Here is a 15,457-nt window from a genome sequence, read left to right as displayed (position 1 = left end):
AAATGTTATGTGTGGAAGGGAAGGCCATCTGATACATTAATAGTGATGGGCATTAAGAGTTTGCACTCTGAATGTGGTCAAATAGGTCAATGTGAAAGATTGTACAGAAATAATTGTTTTAAATGTGAAAGGTTAGGGCACATGGTAAGAGAGAGTGTGTGTGTGTGTGTGTGTGTGAATTGCAAAGAACTGTGGGTGTATGTGGGAACCGCGAGTTGGACTGGTCATTTTGTCTGGATATGTTATAGGCCTAGGGCTAAGTGAGCAACATGTGGAGTAGTAAGAAAGACAGCAAGAGTGTGAAGGAAATCAATTAAGAACCCAGCTGTGAAAGGGGTGAATGGAGAGCAGAATCAGGGAAATGGAATAAGAAGAAGGTTAATCAGCCTCAGTGATTGACAGGTTAAATATAAGAATGTGAGAGAAGGATTTCCATATAAGAGTATAAATCTGTTGAACATGAACAAGTGTTAAGATGCAATGCCGATGAGTAGAATTACATTCCCTAAATAAGAGTTGTAGTGTAAATGTTATGCATAAAAATGTGCATGATGTGTCACCTGGTGTGAATGAACCACGTAACCAAATAAAGTATACTTGAGTGGTTACAGTGAGTTATGGGTACTGTGTTCACACAGAGCATATTGATTGATTGATTGATGGCTGCTAAAACTGGCATCACATCATCTAGGTTACTGACATCATCACAAAGACAAGAGAAGTGTGTGATATTGATGGTGCAAGTACGAATGTAGGAGATTTCTATGCAACCTGGAGTAACAATGAAAATAAAATGGTTATATATCCAGAGGAGATGTTCAAAATGAAAAAGGAAAGGAAAGGAAGCACTTGTGAAAAATGGTATTGGAATGGAGATGGTAGAATGAAGCTGAAATGATGAGTGGTGTATAAGTAAATGCACATGAGAACGTGGATGTACCAAGAAGATAAGATAATTACTTTTGTGGCTGATGGAGTGAAGGCTGATTATACCATAAGTTGTGCTGTGCATGTTATGTCATGGGATATTAAATATGGAATTTCCTAAAACATATTGTCAGGCATGTATGGACGTGAAGAAATGATGGAGTATAAGTACTAGTGGCAACTGGTTGGGACATATGCACAGGGTTGTAGGAATGAATGATGAGAGGTTTATGAAGGGGTGTAGTGTAATGGTAGGGAAAAAGAAAGAAAATTAATGGACATATGAAGAGCTGTTTGAGAAAATGAATGTGGGTAAACATATGAGTGAATGAGAGAAACAAGTGAATGATTTTGTGGATGACAAGGCATGTGGAAATGATTTTTTGCGGCTAAATTGCCCGGGGTTCATAATTATTTTGATTCAATGCCCTTTTCATCAAAGGCCTAGTCATTTCCCTTGTCATGAAATAGAAAATCAGCGTGAGGAATTAGAGTGGGCTGGTGTGATAGATCAGAATGAGAGCAAATGGAAGAGTCCAGTTGTACCTGTGAGAAAACTGGATGTAAGTCGGAGAATGTGCACTGGTTATAAGTGACACTGAGGGATTAGTTTCTAATGTGTGAAGTGTTGGAATGTGTGTATAGCATATAAGAAAAGTATTTGGCAAGGTGGGTCAGGTGAAGGGGTATTACTAAGTGCCTCAAGCTAAACAGTTTTTCAACGAGACGAATACATTATCAAACCTACAACTCGGCCTCATTGGCAGTGGTTTGCACATTGAAAGTGTTCCACAAAACTACAACAATTTGAAGTTGGCACACATTCACTCATAGCTATTTACCTTTCAGACTTCAGAATAGATTTATTTAGGGATATTGTAATCATTATTTATGCTCAATATCACAGATGGGTTTGCTGTGAACAACTTCAGCACAAATACTATTTGATAATGAACCATATGTATATCTGGCTTCCATAGCCTAAGACAGATAAAACAGTTGCTCGGCAAAATAACACTTAAAAGTAATCTGCCAGTGCCCAAAGTATTTCTGATCACCTTAGGATAACCACAATACATCTCAATATTACTAAGTTTTCTTCATTAAACATATAAAATTCATAATCAATATTTACATATATTACATACAATTATAAAGCTGCCATTTACATTATTAAACCAATCATTGATCAGTCATTGATCTTTGTCAAGAAACTTCAGAATAATCAAACTTTGTTATAAAATGTCTAAAATACCTACTGCCATATGACATAAACTCATTCAAGGCACATTCATACACATGCACATTAATCACTGCAGGAGGCACTTTCATGATGAAAAAAGACAACTGTTGAGAGCTAAATCTGTTATAAAATTATGAAAATGTCTGTATAAAACGATAACCCATAAGCAACTTACCATAATAGTTTATAAGCAACTTACCATAAAGTTTCAGTATAATCACAAATAGGATAACAAAATTTATCATAACAGACTGAATCTGAAAATACCTCATTCTGACTGACAGTACTGACCCTCTAGAACTTTTTTTCCACCATATAGTAATTCAGAACTGTAAAAAATGCACCAATGCACAGAAATACACTTGAATATGACTAGCTTCTTAATATTTCTCTGACTTACAAAGATAAATGACTGCTATTTTATCAGTCATAAAAAAGAAATGTCTTTTTATATGTCAAATTATATCACAGAACAATCATTAACTGCTGCCTAGCTAAGTCTTTAATTATACAATACCCAATACAAGAAATTCTCTTGGTGGAAAAATCTTGTTATAGAAACAAAGACAGTGTCAAATAAACCCAAGAGATTCATTTGTTTCAATACTCCGCTGACCATTGAATACATATGACTACAATACTTTTAAATAGGACATCAGTATTTTAGTTCTCTGATGATTTAGACCAACAATAATATATTCAAAAGACTAACCCAGTTGGTAAATTTTAAAAGAATTATATCACTCTATAACTTCAAAGAGTGAAAGTGATAAAAATAATGTTGACCCATAATACATGATATTCAGTCTACTTAAAAAGTTGGCAAAAGTAAATATTTAAAAATAAGTTACATCAACAGTAAATATAAATACAGTACTCAGATGTAAAGTATTTGAAATTATGCAATCACATCCAACATAAGAATGAATACTGAAGTCTACAAAAGTTTATAAAATTGATAAATGCAAAGTGGTATGGTACAATCTACAGAAACTGGAAAGATATCTTTCATAATTCAACAAAATCTAAATGTAAAATTATTTGCGGACAAGTACACCACGGATAAAGTGAATATGAAAATGTCTCATAATTATACAATAATGAATACTCAAAGATACTTTCAGTAAAGACAAGTCTGTCCAACTGTTGCTGTATAATAACATCCAACAGAAACATCTGATTTTGGAAGGATGTCCGTTAAAGTTCATTACATTTGGACGACAATCATTTTAAAACCAAATAAATTGGATAACTCCAGTGAAAATTAAGACGTTTTTTTTAAATAAAATTATATGAAGATTATAAATTATACTCCAAAATAAAGGATCCAAATTAAATTTTGCAAGTAATTTCCCAAATTAGTACCATGACATCAGTAAAACTTTGAAAATTCTGTACAGACATTATTATTCACTGAACAATTTTGTACATAAACCTGAATCCCAAAGTAGATCATCTCACTCTAGCTGCTAAAAAGCCTGCATTGTCTCAACATATAACTGAAGTAGGATATTGTTCAACAAAAGGGACCTTTACTACTGCCAAAAAATTCACTCCAGGTTTCAAATGCAGTTTACTTGGAATGGTTTTTTTGTATTTAGCCAGTAATACCTCAGTCACTACCAAAAATCGAACTTGCTCATTTTTTCACAAAATGTATGCTAAAAAATCTGACAAAAAATATCATGAAATTTATCAATCAGATGGTTTTCTATTGAAATTAGGCTTTATCACGCTTGGCATCAAGTCCTTCAAGTCTATACATTGATGGTGTCCAAAATTACTGTGTTTGAATTTCTGATATCTACAGCAATCTCCTTGCAAAGCACGAGGAACACTCAAACGTTCATAGCCTGAGAATGCCAATGGGGATGGGGCAAGAGTATGTCAGACTCCTGATCAGACTCATGGTGGTGAAAGAGGATGATTGTGACTTATACCATCACCAGTGACATCCTCCTGATGGTTCTGCCTCTGCTGTTGCTCTTCTTGCCTCATGCAGATCTGTTCAAGTTGCTGTCGAAGTTTGCTGCGAGTACGCCGCAAATTTTCCTATTATTGAAGAGTGCAAATTTCATTACAATCCCAGTATAAATTCATATGAAAGATATCAAAGACTTTGTTTTTTTTCTCTCACTCAACAAGTACTTTTTATAAAAAAAATCTAGTAATCTTTATAAAAATCTAGACTGAAATTTAGAGACACTTAAGTTTTTTGCTGCGGCTTTTCTATTGCTAAACTGATGCTATTCTTCTGCGTAGGATAGATACATCAAACTCCAGATCATAGTAAGCTTATGTAATCCAAAATGCCTTGATTTTGAGGAACACTGAAGAAAAAAGTTTTTAAATTAAATACATCATACAGGCATTAACCTACTTACGAACTTCCAACTTACAAACTTTCAGAGATACAAACAGACAGGGTCGCTAAGTTAAAATTGTGTTAATTGCAGTCCCCTTTGCCACTCGCAAGTTCAAATTTTGCTCTTGGTGCCTATTCTCCTAGTAAGAATTTTTGCAAAGAACAGAACATGAGAAAGAAAATGAACCTGTTTGTTTAACCCCTACCCTGATTATCCCGAGTATTCTCGTTATTAACTACCAAGTATTCTTCTTACAAACACGAAAATATTCATTCATACGTACTTGTAAAATTCTTTACAAATTTATACTTTATTAAACTCTGTCCGTGCTGAATTCCCATTATCTATACGTATTACTAATTTTCTATATTTCACATATAGTATTTTTTTAAATCATGCAGTATTATAAGAAATCACTTTGGAAAAGAAAAAAAATTAGATTCAAGTAACATTCAAAATTTAGTATCTTTTCCATGCTATGAAAGTTATGAACTTGAGAGAATTTTAAATAAGCAGCGTCAGACATTGGCAGTTCATAAGTAAACAATGCAAACTACCATCTATTGACAAAAATATAGGTTATAACCCACAACTGTCTTAATAAGTACCCCTATACATAACTCACTTTAAATACTTTGACAAATAGATAAAGAGGGAAGATAATTTTGTTCAGTGAGTATAAGCAAAATATCAATTTGAACACCAAAATACCTAATAATTAATTTGCTTTTGACACAAACTATAGTGGTAATAATTAATAGGAAACATAGCTTAGCAAGATGAGCATTTACCTTGGCAAAATTAATCTAAACATGTTCCTAGCCAATATAATAACAAACTTACTTTGACATGAGTACCTTTAAAGCCATTACATTGTAAATAGTACCAGTTCTCTGTCTGAGAGACTGGAGTATTAAGTAGTTCATATATGAATATACTTACCCTTTTGTTTTCAAGTTCTCTGATCTTATCTTGATACCTCTGATTACCCAAATGTTCGAGTTTCTCAGCCTGAGATAACTTCTCTTCCAGAACACCCTTTTTATGTTGCAAGTTGAATATTTCTTGCTGCAAAATGAGGTACTTCTTGGCCATCTAAAATAAATGGAAAATTATGGCATTAGGGGACTGGGGACTGCTGATCTAAAGTTCATAAAAACAAATAAAAAAATTGCAAAACCCAGTCAAATCTAAACCTGAAAAGAAAATGATAAAACTCACGTGCAAATAATAAAATTGCCCAAAGGCTCCATATAATTAGAAACAAAATTATGACATTGGAATACTAATACTAAAACAAAATTAGAACTAAATGAAGAGAAAACCAGTGCTCTGAATGAATCTACTAGAGAAAATCAGTGTATAAAATAATGCTGACAGTGCCAATGAATAATTAGTAGATGTTGTAATTGTGAGGTAGTTTACTAAACAAAACTGCTTAGATTATTGAACTGATTGTAAAGGTTTGAAGCTCTTTGAACGTAACATAAACGTAACAATATAGGCTGAAAGGATGTAAACTTATGGAATAAAGCATTTTAACATGATCACTGGGTTGCGGCTTGAGATTGTCAAAAAGAGAAAATTGAAGCAAGTAATGATAAAGAAGTAGAACAGCTTGGGGGAAAACAACCAAATGGAACATACGACAGGTATACCATACACAAACTAATGCAGCTGAGAAACTAGAGTATTACCGCACAGAACCTTTAGTACCATCCCTAGTGAGTTCTAAATCTATTGTAAGTGATAAACCCCCAAAGGGATGCACAGAGACAACAGCCGTAACAAGAAACTGCATAAAGTTTAACAGTAATCCCTAAATTATAATGAAACTATTTGTTTAAAATCATTAACCACAGTATCAATAAACACCCAAAAGTTTTTAAAAGTTACTACTGTACAACAATTGTGGTATTACTCATAAGAAAACAATAAAAGCCCACATCATATAAAATACAAAACATGAAACAACATTTTGCAAGAAAAACCACCAACAAGGAAATGTTGATGCATAATAGTTATCCAACAAGCAACCATATAAATAACATTACTGAAACTTGAAAACACAAAAGTACAGTGCTCACCAAATACTTACAAAGGCTGTTGATACTGTACTGAATTTTAGTCATCAGGAATAAATTAACTTTGTATGCGAAAAAAGTGAAACATGTTAATATGATGTCTTGCTGACTACTATGGTACTGTACACATCTAAAAGGTATACAAATATGGAAAGCAACTAATGTACTTATCATATCAGAAAACACTTTATGAAGCCCACGTTGAAATAATAGTGTGGAAATGGAAAGTTGCTGCTAACGGTGCAGAGTGGACATGCAAAATTTAGAAAGGGATTCACTATTTGACAATGGATAAATTCAGACCAGTCAATAAATTCTTATTATTGTTATTATTAAAAAAGCTTAACCCAACCATCAAGCCAAATTCCTATATTTTTTGTGTGTTCAGAATCACGCCCCTTTTCTAAAACTGGAGTTTCTTGTACAAAGTTTATGATAAATACTACATACAGTCAACCCCTGGGATTCTCGGGGTATAGGGACCACAACTCCCCACCAATAGCTAAAATCCACAAATATTTGACACCCTTCTAAAAATGCTTATAACTGCCTATTTTGAGAGTTCATACACCAAACAACCCCCCCCCCCCTGGAAATGCTTATAACTGCTATTTTAATTGTTTTATGTATCATGAAAATTGTATTTAGTCATGAAATTAATATGAAAATACAGTATAATTAGCAAATATTTCTCTGAAAAATTCTGTGATAAGGCAAATTTTCTGTGAATAATGTGGATATACACTCCAAAGAAAAATCCGTGAATAGGTGAAGCCGTGAATCCAGAACTGCGAATAGTTGGGGGTCGACAGTAATTGAATGGTCAATGCCCACATGCATAAAGTCAAAACTTTATTATTTCCCAGTCCACTTGTAATGTACTACACTCTAAAAGCAGATTTCCTCATGCAAAGTTTCTTATCAGTTTTCATCCAATTCTTTTGCAAAGGTAAGGTCTTACTGCAATGTCTTGTAGTCGCAACAAAATACTGTACAATACAGTAGACCCCCGTATTCGCGTTCTCCGGATTCGCAGACTCACACATTCGCGGATTTTTCTCGGGAACGTTTCCCCGCATTATTCGCGGAAAATTCGCGCATTCGCGGTATTTTTCTATGAGAAATATCCACAAATTCCTGGTTTTTGTGATCAATTTCATCATAAAATGCACTTTTTGTGATAAAACTATTAAAAAAACCAAGTATGAAAATTTTTAGTGGTTTTTCTTAAGTTTTAACTAACAAAATAGGCTGTTTTTAGCGCTTTTATAGGGGTTCCAAACATTTGCGGATTCTAACTATTCACGGGGGGGTCTGGTACGCATCCCCCGCGAATACGGGGGGAACACTGTACATGCATTTTGTGGACCAAATATCAATAAGAAGACCATGGAGTATTTCAGCAAGTATGAAAGAAAAATACAGACGCTCCTCTACTTATGAATGAGTTGCATTCTGAACAGCTATTCGTAAGTTCAACTTGTATATGATAAGTCAATACTTGAACTATTTTCAATGAAAAACAAAATATGGGATGGGGAAATATGCATGCTGAAATTCTTTAATAAATAACATTCAATACAATTATAAGACTATGAAGAACATTCACATTCTCTACTTGCTAGGATAAAATAAGACCCTTAAATTTCAGTGAAAACTTGGTAAATTGTTAAAAATACACTTAAAAACATTAAGGTGTATGGGGAATACTGTCATCCTTGGAGGGAATGACGATAGTGACATTAAGTAGTCCTTATAGGATTTACGATTTTAATAGCATTTTTAACAATCTATCAAGGGTCTAATTTTATCCTCAATCAGTACAAAGCTGAACTAGAATATTAAGCTGAAATGCATGCATATATCTTTAAACACCTAAAAATTTACCTCCTTGTGTTCAGAGAAGATGCTGAGAGATTCTGGACAAGAAAGCACAGGCTCGATGGGCCGTAACTCGCTGTCTAGCAACTCCCAGTAGGCACCAAGTTCTTTGTCATCTGCAACTCCACCTTCAGTACATAACCCACCTCCCCCTCCACCTCCTCCTTCACCAATGTGACCTCTGCCATCTGTAAAATGTAGGAATGAAAACACCAGAGTTAAAAAAATTTTGAGCCATGGTATTAAAACGATTCATGTTATAAAAACCGTTTGATCTTCCTGGCCCACAATACAGACAAAATATTACACCGCCAGAACAAAAAAGGTCATGGACATTTGTTAAAAGTAAATTTTCTGGTTAGTTGAAACTATACTTCCTTGTTAAACAAAACCTAACCCAAGATATTTATTGTGCATGTTTAAAAAGAACATTCAATACAGTACTTATTGAAACAAAGTATGAATAATACTGCTCTGTAACCTCCCTCAACCTCAAAGTGAAAGTCCCACTATTCTCAAGATCAATGACATCTGCTTAACAGTTCCAGTTCCACACTAAATTTTCTCATACAACATCCTATTTTTCAATTGACACCAACAACAAACAGTGTCCCAGTTGTGACAAAATTAATTCTCAAGAATATACACTGTCAAGTCCAGTCCCCATTAACTTGACAGAGTTGTGGAAAAAAGCCATATCTTTCTAGTTGACAGACCACTGACCACACCAAATGGATACTAAAACATCTGAAAATTAATCGACATGGAAATAAAGGTTATCAATTGTATACAACCTATGTAGGAGTAAACCTTCAGGCAATTGAAAGCATCAGTCTGAGAACCCTTTTGTTAGATCGAATGTCGATAGCCATGACCCCAAGAAAAGACTAAAAATATTAGATTCAACAAAAAATATATACTGTAAGATGTATCATGCAGAAGTTCACAAAAGATAACTTCATAGATAGAAAAATGGTATACATATTCTGATCAGCAATAGCAAAAAACAATATTTACCACTTCTTTAAAAAAAAAATGGCGATGTGATATGCACCCCAGCATAATGTCTTATTTTAAGACACTTTTTCCATAATTTCTGAAATACTTACTGCTACTAAGCTTCATTTTAACCTTGTAATATACTTGTCCTCTTGCTGATTTCGCACAAATAAGATAGATAATGCATTTTTACGAAGGTTGTTCAAATAAAAGGGAGTACCTATAATTATGATGAATACTATGAACTTAAAACATCTTTGTATTTGGAAAAATAGAATAGTTTATAACAATTCGTTATGCATAATATATCCCTTCAAATCCGTGTTCCACAGACAATGCTTGACATCTGATTACCTACCCTGATCAGGTACACTAAAAGGCATGGCCTCCACGAGGCAAATTCCCGAGATGTATATTAGTACTGTACCAGTCCCGGATTTTTGCCATGCCCCTAACTAAAGGTATTTCTATCCCTCCTACCAACTGGATGTGGGAAACACAATGAGATTATTTTCAAGAAGATTCTATGGTTAGTTTTCAAGATATAGCATCCCGCTCTTTCAGGGAAAATCCGGGAAAATCCGGTACTATGTTACAGTTCAGAAATATGCCACCCTGAGAATTGCGTACTATCAAAATTCTTACTCTATATGCAATTTAATGTCGCTGAACCAAACACTATACCAACTCTACAAGCAAAGACTGCAGTGTGCATTAGAAAATAATTTCAAAATGGATAGAGGTATATGTATACCTATTTTTTTTTTCTTGGTTGAGACCACCTGCCCCCTCACAAAAAAATGTTAGGCAAGGCAAGAAAAGTTACTGAGAGCTATAAACAGAGAGAGAGAAACACGGTAAGAACTGCTGTTAAAAAACTGCTTATACAAAATCTTATGGCCTCGTTATACGTATTTTGCCGTACTATAGCGCCAGACAGAATTGTTGTCCTTTTGATTTGTTTATATGGTGCTTTTACGTTGCATGGGACCAGTGGTTATTCAGCAACGAGACCAACGGCTTTATGTGACTTCCGAACCACGTCAAGAGTGAACTTCTATCACCAGAAATACGCATCTCTCACTCCTCAATGGAATGGCCGAGAATCGAACTCGTGACCACCGAGGTGGGACGCCAACACCATACCAACCACGCCACTTTGAAAGTTGAACTCCCTCATAAAATACTGTAAGAAGCGGAAACAAATAGATAAATGTTACTCCAGGAAGATAGTGAGATTTGCAGGAGTTTCAGAATTCGGAATGCATACCACTACTAAAAAGGCTCTTCAAACGAAAAGCATTCTGATTCAGTGAATGTACACCCCCAGAAAATCACAGCACGCTTAGTTTTGAAGATTAAGAGTTCATTTTTGGCTTCTTTTTTTTCAGTGCCTGAAATTTAGTATGCAACCATCAGAAATGATCATTATCGTATGTAAATAATGCGATATATGGTAGCGAAAAAAAAAATTAATCCATAATTGTATTCAAATCGCGCTGTACGAAAAACGGTTAAAGCTAACAAGTTACTTTCTTTTTCGTTGTATTGTACACTAAATTGTAAAAAGATAAAAGCAACACCGGAAAAATATTATCACAAAATGATGCACGAATTTGTAACGCGCGGACGTAAAAAAATGTTTTTTTTTCAAAAATTCACCGTAAATCTAAATATTGTTCTAGAGACTTCCAATTTGTTTCAAAATGAAGAAAAATTATTGAATATTACGATACTGTAAGAATTTTAGATTAAAATTGCAGATTTCGACCATTTCGGACGAGTTAAATTTGACCGAATGTCGAAATTTTTATATATATATTTATTTATAGGCAAATATTTCGGAAATGAGAAAAGCTACAACCTTCAATTATTTTTTGTTGTATTCTTCATGATTTTCCGCACTTTTTCATATAAGAAACTCTATAAAAAGGCTAATATGAAAAGGAGCAAATATTAGGATAATGCGACGTACGTATTTCGGAGATTTTCGGCCGCGAATCGGCGCGCGGAGGGAAAGAAAGTTTTTTTTTTCAATTCACCATAATTCTAAATATTGTGTTAGACACTTCGAATTTGTTTCAAAATGAAGATAAATGACTGCATATTACTAGATTGTAAGAGTTTTAGCTTACAATTGCGTTTTTCAACTATTTCGGTAGAGTCAAATTTGACCGAACGTGGTTTTTTTCTATTTATCGTGATTTACATGCAAATATTTCGAAAAAAGAGAAAAGCTACAACCTTCAATCATTTTTAGTTGTATTCTACATGAAATTGCGCACATTTTCATATATAAAACTTTATGTAACAGCTAATTTTAAATGGTGCAAACATTTCGACAATCGTACGAAAAAAATTCTGATTTTTTCGGAAGAGTTACCGCGCGGACGTAAGGAAAATGTTTTTTTTTTTTTTTTCATAAATTCACCATAAATCGAAATATTGTGCTAGAGACTTCAAATTCGTTGCAAAATTAAGGTAAATGATTGAATATTACTAGAATATAAGAGTTCTAGCTTAAAATTGCGTTTTTCGACCATTTCGGTAGAGTAAAAAATGACCGAAAGTTGAAATTTTTGCACTTAACGTTATTTATATAGAAATATTTCAAAACTGATAAAAGCTATAACCATGGGTTGTTTTTAATTGTATTGTGCATGAAATTGCGCACATTTCCAAATATAAAACTTTATGTAACGGCAAATTTAAAATGGTGCAAACATTAGGACAATCGCACGAAAAAATTTATCGGAAGAGTTACCGCGAGAACGTAAGGAAAAAGTTTTTTCATAAATTCACCATAAATCGAAATATTGTACTAGAGACGTCCAATTTGTTGCAAAATGAAGGAAAATGATTGAATATTACTAGTATATAAGATTTTTAGCTTACAATTGCGTTTCTCGACCATTTCGGTAGAGTCAAAGTTGACTGAAGGTTGAAATTTTTGCACTTATCGTTATTTATATGAAAATATTTCAAAACTGATAAAAGCTATAATCATGAGTATTTTTTTGTTGTATTTTACATGAAATTGCGCACATTTTCATATATAATACTCCATGTATCGGATAATTTAAAATGGTGCAAAAACTATGTCAAAGTGACGAAATAATTTTTGAGATGTGTCACTGATACTTTTTAGTGCGATAAGAAAGAAATTCGCGCTTGCGCTCCTGCGAAGCGATTGTAAAAAAAACAACGCCTTGATCCGTGAACTCCCAGCATCCCCCAAGGCGCGTGATTCAAAAGTTTTCGGCTGGTAGGCCTATAAGTATTTTTCCGCAAATTTAAAAAAAAAACTTTTTTGAGTCGACGTATGATACGTCCAATCGGCATACGGGAGACATTTTGACTCGACGTTTAATACGTCCAATCGGCGTAAGCGGGCTAGCAGACTTGTGATTGGCAGAGGGCCACAAAAAGGTAGAAAAATTCAAACTTGAACTTCTCGTAGATTAATCTGGCAAGCCTGTGCACCAACAGGGGCTGTTACAAGTTAGCTATTTACGTGAGCTCGACAGCATACCAGCATCGCTATCCACCCACAAATACGCCATTTATCAATCCTTCATTGCACTGATACATCTCATACGCAGCAAAAAATCCCGCCTTCCATGCTGCCCTACTTATCACGCAAGACCACAAGCACCTACTTCGCAAAAATCAATCTTGCATTCACTGCTACCTTGTCAGACTATCTCTACCTACTGTGGCATTATAGCAAAGAAATTACCATTTTCCAAGAAACAACAACTGTCTTCTGTAGCTGTGTTTTGAGTATTTTATCAGTCTTCTAATGCATTTAATCGGAGAGTCATCCTATTAACAGTACAGTAGTGTGTGTGTATTGCTAGAGACTAGAATCATTGCGTTTATCATATCATCTTGGTGACAAGTTTTTATTTTTTATTTTTTATCTATTCAATGTCAATCACAAAGGATGTTTTATAATTTAAATTTTCTCTATTGTATAGTAATTCTTTTGGATATAAATGATTTTCTTGTCATAATGCGTATTTCGTCGTTGAGAAACAATATATCATCAATAAATCTAAAGCTATATATGCTTGAATCTTTAAAGCCACTGACACAGTTAACGGGCGAACCACGGAAATGTAAACAGAACTTCTGAAGAATATAAATGCATCATTTGACGCTAAACAACCACCACAAAAGTAGCAGTTTTGTTGTGGACTGGTGATGTATGTAAACTGTATGTAAAGCAGATTTACACTGTCCTAGTTCTCCAAGCAGTCGTTTTATCTGTGCCGCGTTCATCGGTCACTCCACATTTCTGCTCCTCACTTCAAATGACGACAACAGCATTTCCTTTGAGTCAACTAAAGGCAACAGTCCATGAGGCGATACTGATCTAAAAACAAACACAAATGGTGCTGTGCTGACTAATAATTCTAAAGGACGGGCCTCTCTACAACTACAAAGCTAGTTTCTCTCGCCCCACAAATAAAATCCCACAATTTTATATATATATATATATATATATATATATATATATATATATATATATATATATATATATAATTTAAAAAGAAACGAGATATGTATTTTTCCTTACCACAATGCCTTCTGACCTCAAATTTCTTCAAACATTTTGGATACGTTGTCACTGCAAAACCTTAGATCCAAATGCAAGTAAATGAAGTAATTTGAAATATTTGCTGGATTCGTACCCGCATCTGCAGTATCAGAACGAGAACATGTCGCCCTTTCTAATACTCTGGATGCAGGTTCGAATCTTGCTACAGAATCACTTTAAATTCTTGCATTTGGATCTAAAGTTTTGTAGTGGCAAGCGTATCCAAAACAGGGCGAATTACTCTAAGGGTTGAGAGAGTATTGCGATCACACACACACACACACACACACACACACACATATATATATATATATATATATATATATATATATATATATATATATATAGTATATATATATAATATAGTATATATATATATATATATATATATATATATATATATATATATATATATATATATATATATATATATATATATATATATAATCAAATAAAAACAATGAACACACGAGCACGTGTTTCACAGAAATAAATTCCTGACTCAGACTCACACCGAATGGACCTCTCATTTGGGACAGAGGTCGTTCCCGATGTGAGTCATATACGTGTATATATATATATATATAGATATATATATATATATATATATATATATATATATATATATACACCTAAGGGGAATTATTAATTCATTAGTGTTTCATCACCAGTGAGATTCGAACCGATGGTTTAGAAACAATAAAGTAGTGACTTTCGAACATTGAGCCATCAAGGAAGGTATAAATTGATATCGGTACTGCTGTAGAAATGCTTGTCAAGTTCAAATTTTGTACAAAGAATCGATATCAACCGAGACCACCAAGAGAGACTCTCGGTGGTCTCGAATCAACCCACCTCAACCATAAAAGCTGACTTGTAAGTTTATCTCACATGGCTAATTATGAATTTACGTCATATACAGCTCAACAATTTTTATATTTACAAATAGTATGTAAGACACAAATAACGTTTTATATTCAATTCACTAAACCTTGAGAATAAGGTACACATTAGTAATTGTACACCGTTGTCTCTTCATTACATCAGACGTCCAAATACAAAATACTTATCAATTATATTTCTTTCCGTGTAAGTCACCCCCGAGGTACAGAGAATTGGATATGAAATTATGTACGTGTAATGTGTGTGTGTGTGTGTGTGTGTGTGTGGTGTGTGTGTACATAAATAAATGTTTGTGTGAAAATAGAATTTTCTTTTAACTTGATACTTAATTAAAATTTCGGAGCAGCAAAGAAAGCCTTCGAAATATTCGGCAAGAAAGGCGAGGCAAAACCATTGGATGCGAAAATAAACTTCAGAACCTTCCGATCTGGCATTACTACAACAACGTCCG

General features: G+C 33.9%; 1 protein-coding gene across 1 annotated transcript in view; it reads right to left on the bottom strand.

Annotated features, from left to right (window-relative positions):
- Nucleotides 1-2,007: 2,007 nt before the first annotated feature.
- Nucleotides 2,008-15,457, bottom strand: part of LOC135200667 (uncharacterized) — a 199,829-nt gene continuing 186,379 nt past the window's right edge. The window contains exons 8-10 of the mRNA XM_064229275.1: nt 8,508-8,689; nt 5,479-5,631; nt 2,008-4,222 (exon numbers count right to left, since the gene is read on the bottom strand). Coding sequence (XP_064085345.1) covers nt 4,076-4,222; nt 5,479-5,631; nt 8,508-8,689 — 482 coding nt within the window. The 3' untranslated portion in view covers nt 2,008-4,075. The remainder of the gene's footprint in view (nt 4,223-5,478; nt 5,632-8,507; nt 8,690-15,457) is intronic.

The sequence above is a fragment of the Macrobrachium nipponense genome, chromosome 27, assembly GCF_015104395.2.
Source record: "Macrobrachium nipponense isolate FS-2020 chromosome 27, ASM1510439v2, whole genome shotgun sequence".
NCBI lineage: Eukaryota > Metazoa > Arthropoda > Malacostraca > Decapoda > Palaemonidae > Macrobrachium > Macrobrachium nipponense.
Note: the sequence above shows the minus strand (reverse complement) of the source record. Positions and strands in the feature narration are given on the sequence as shown.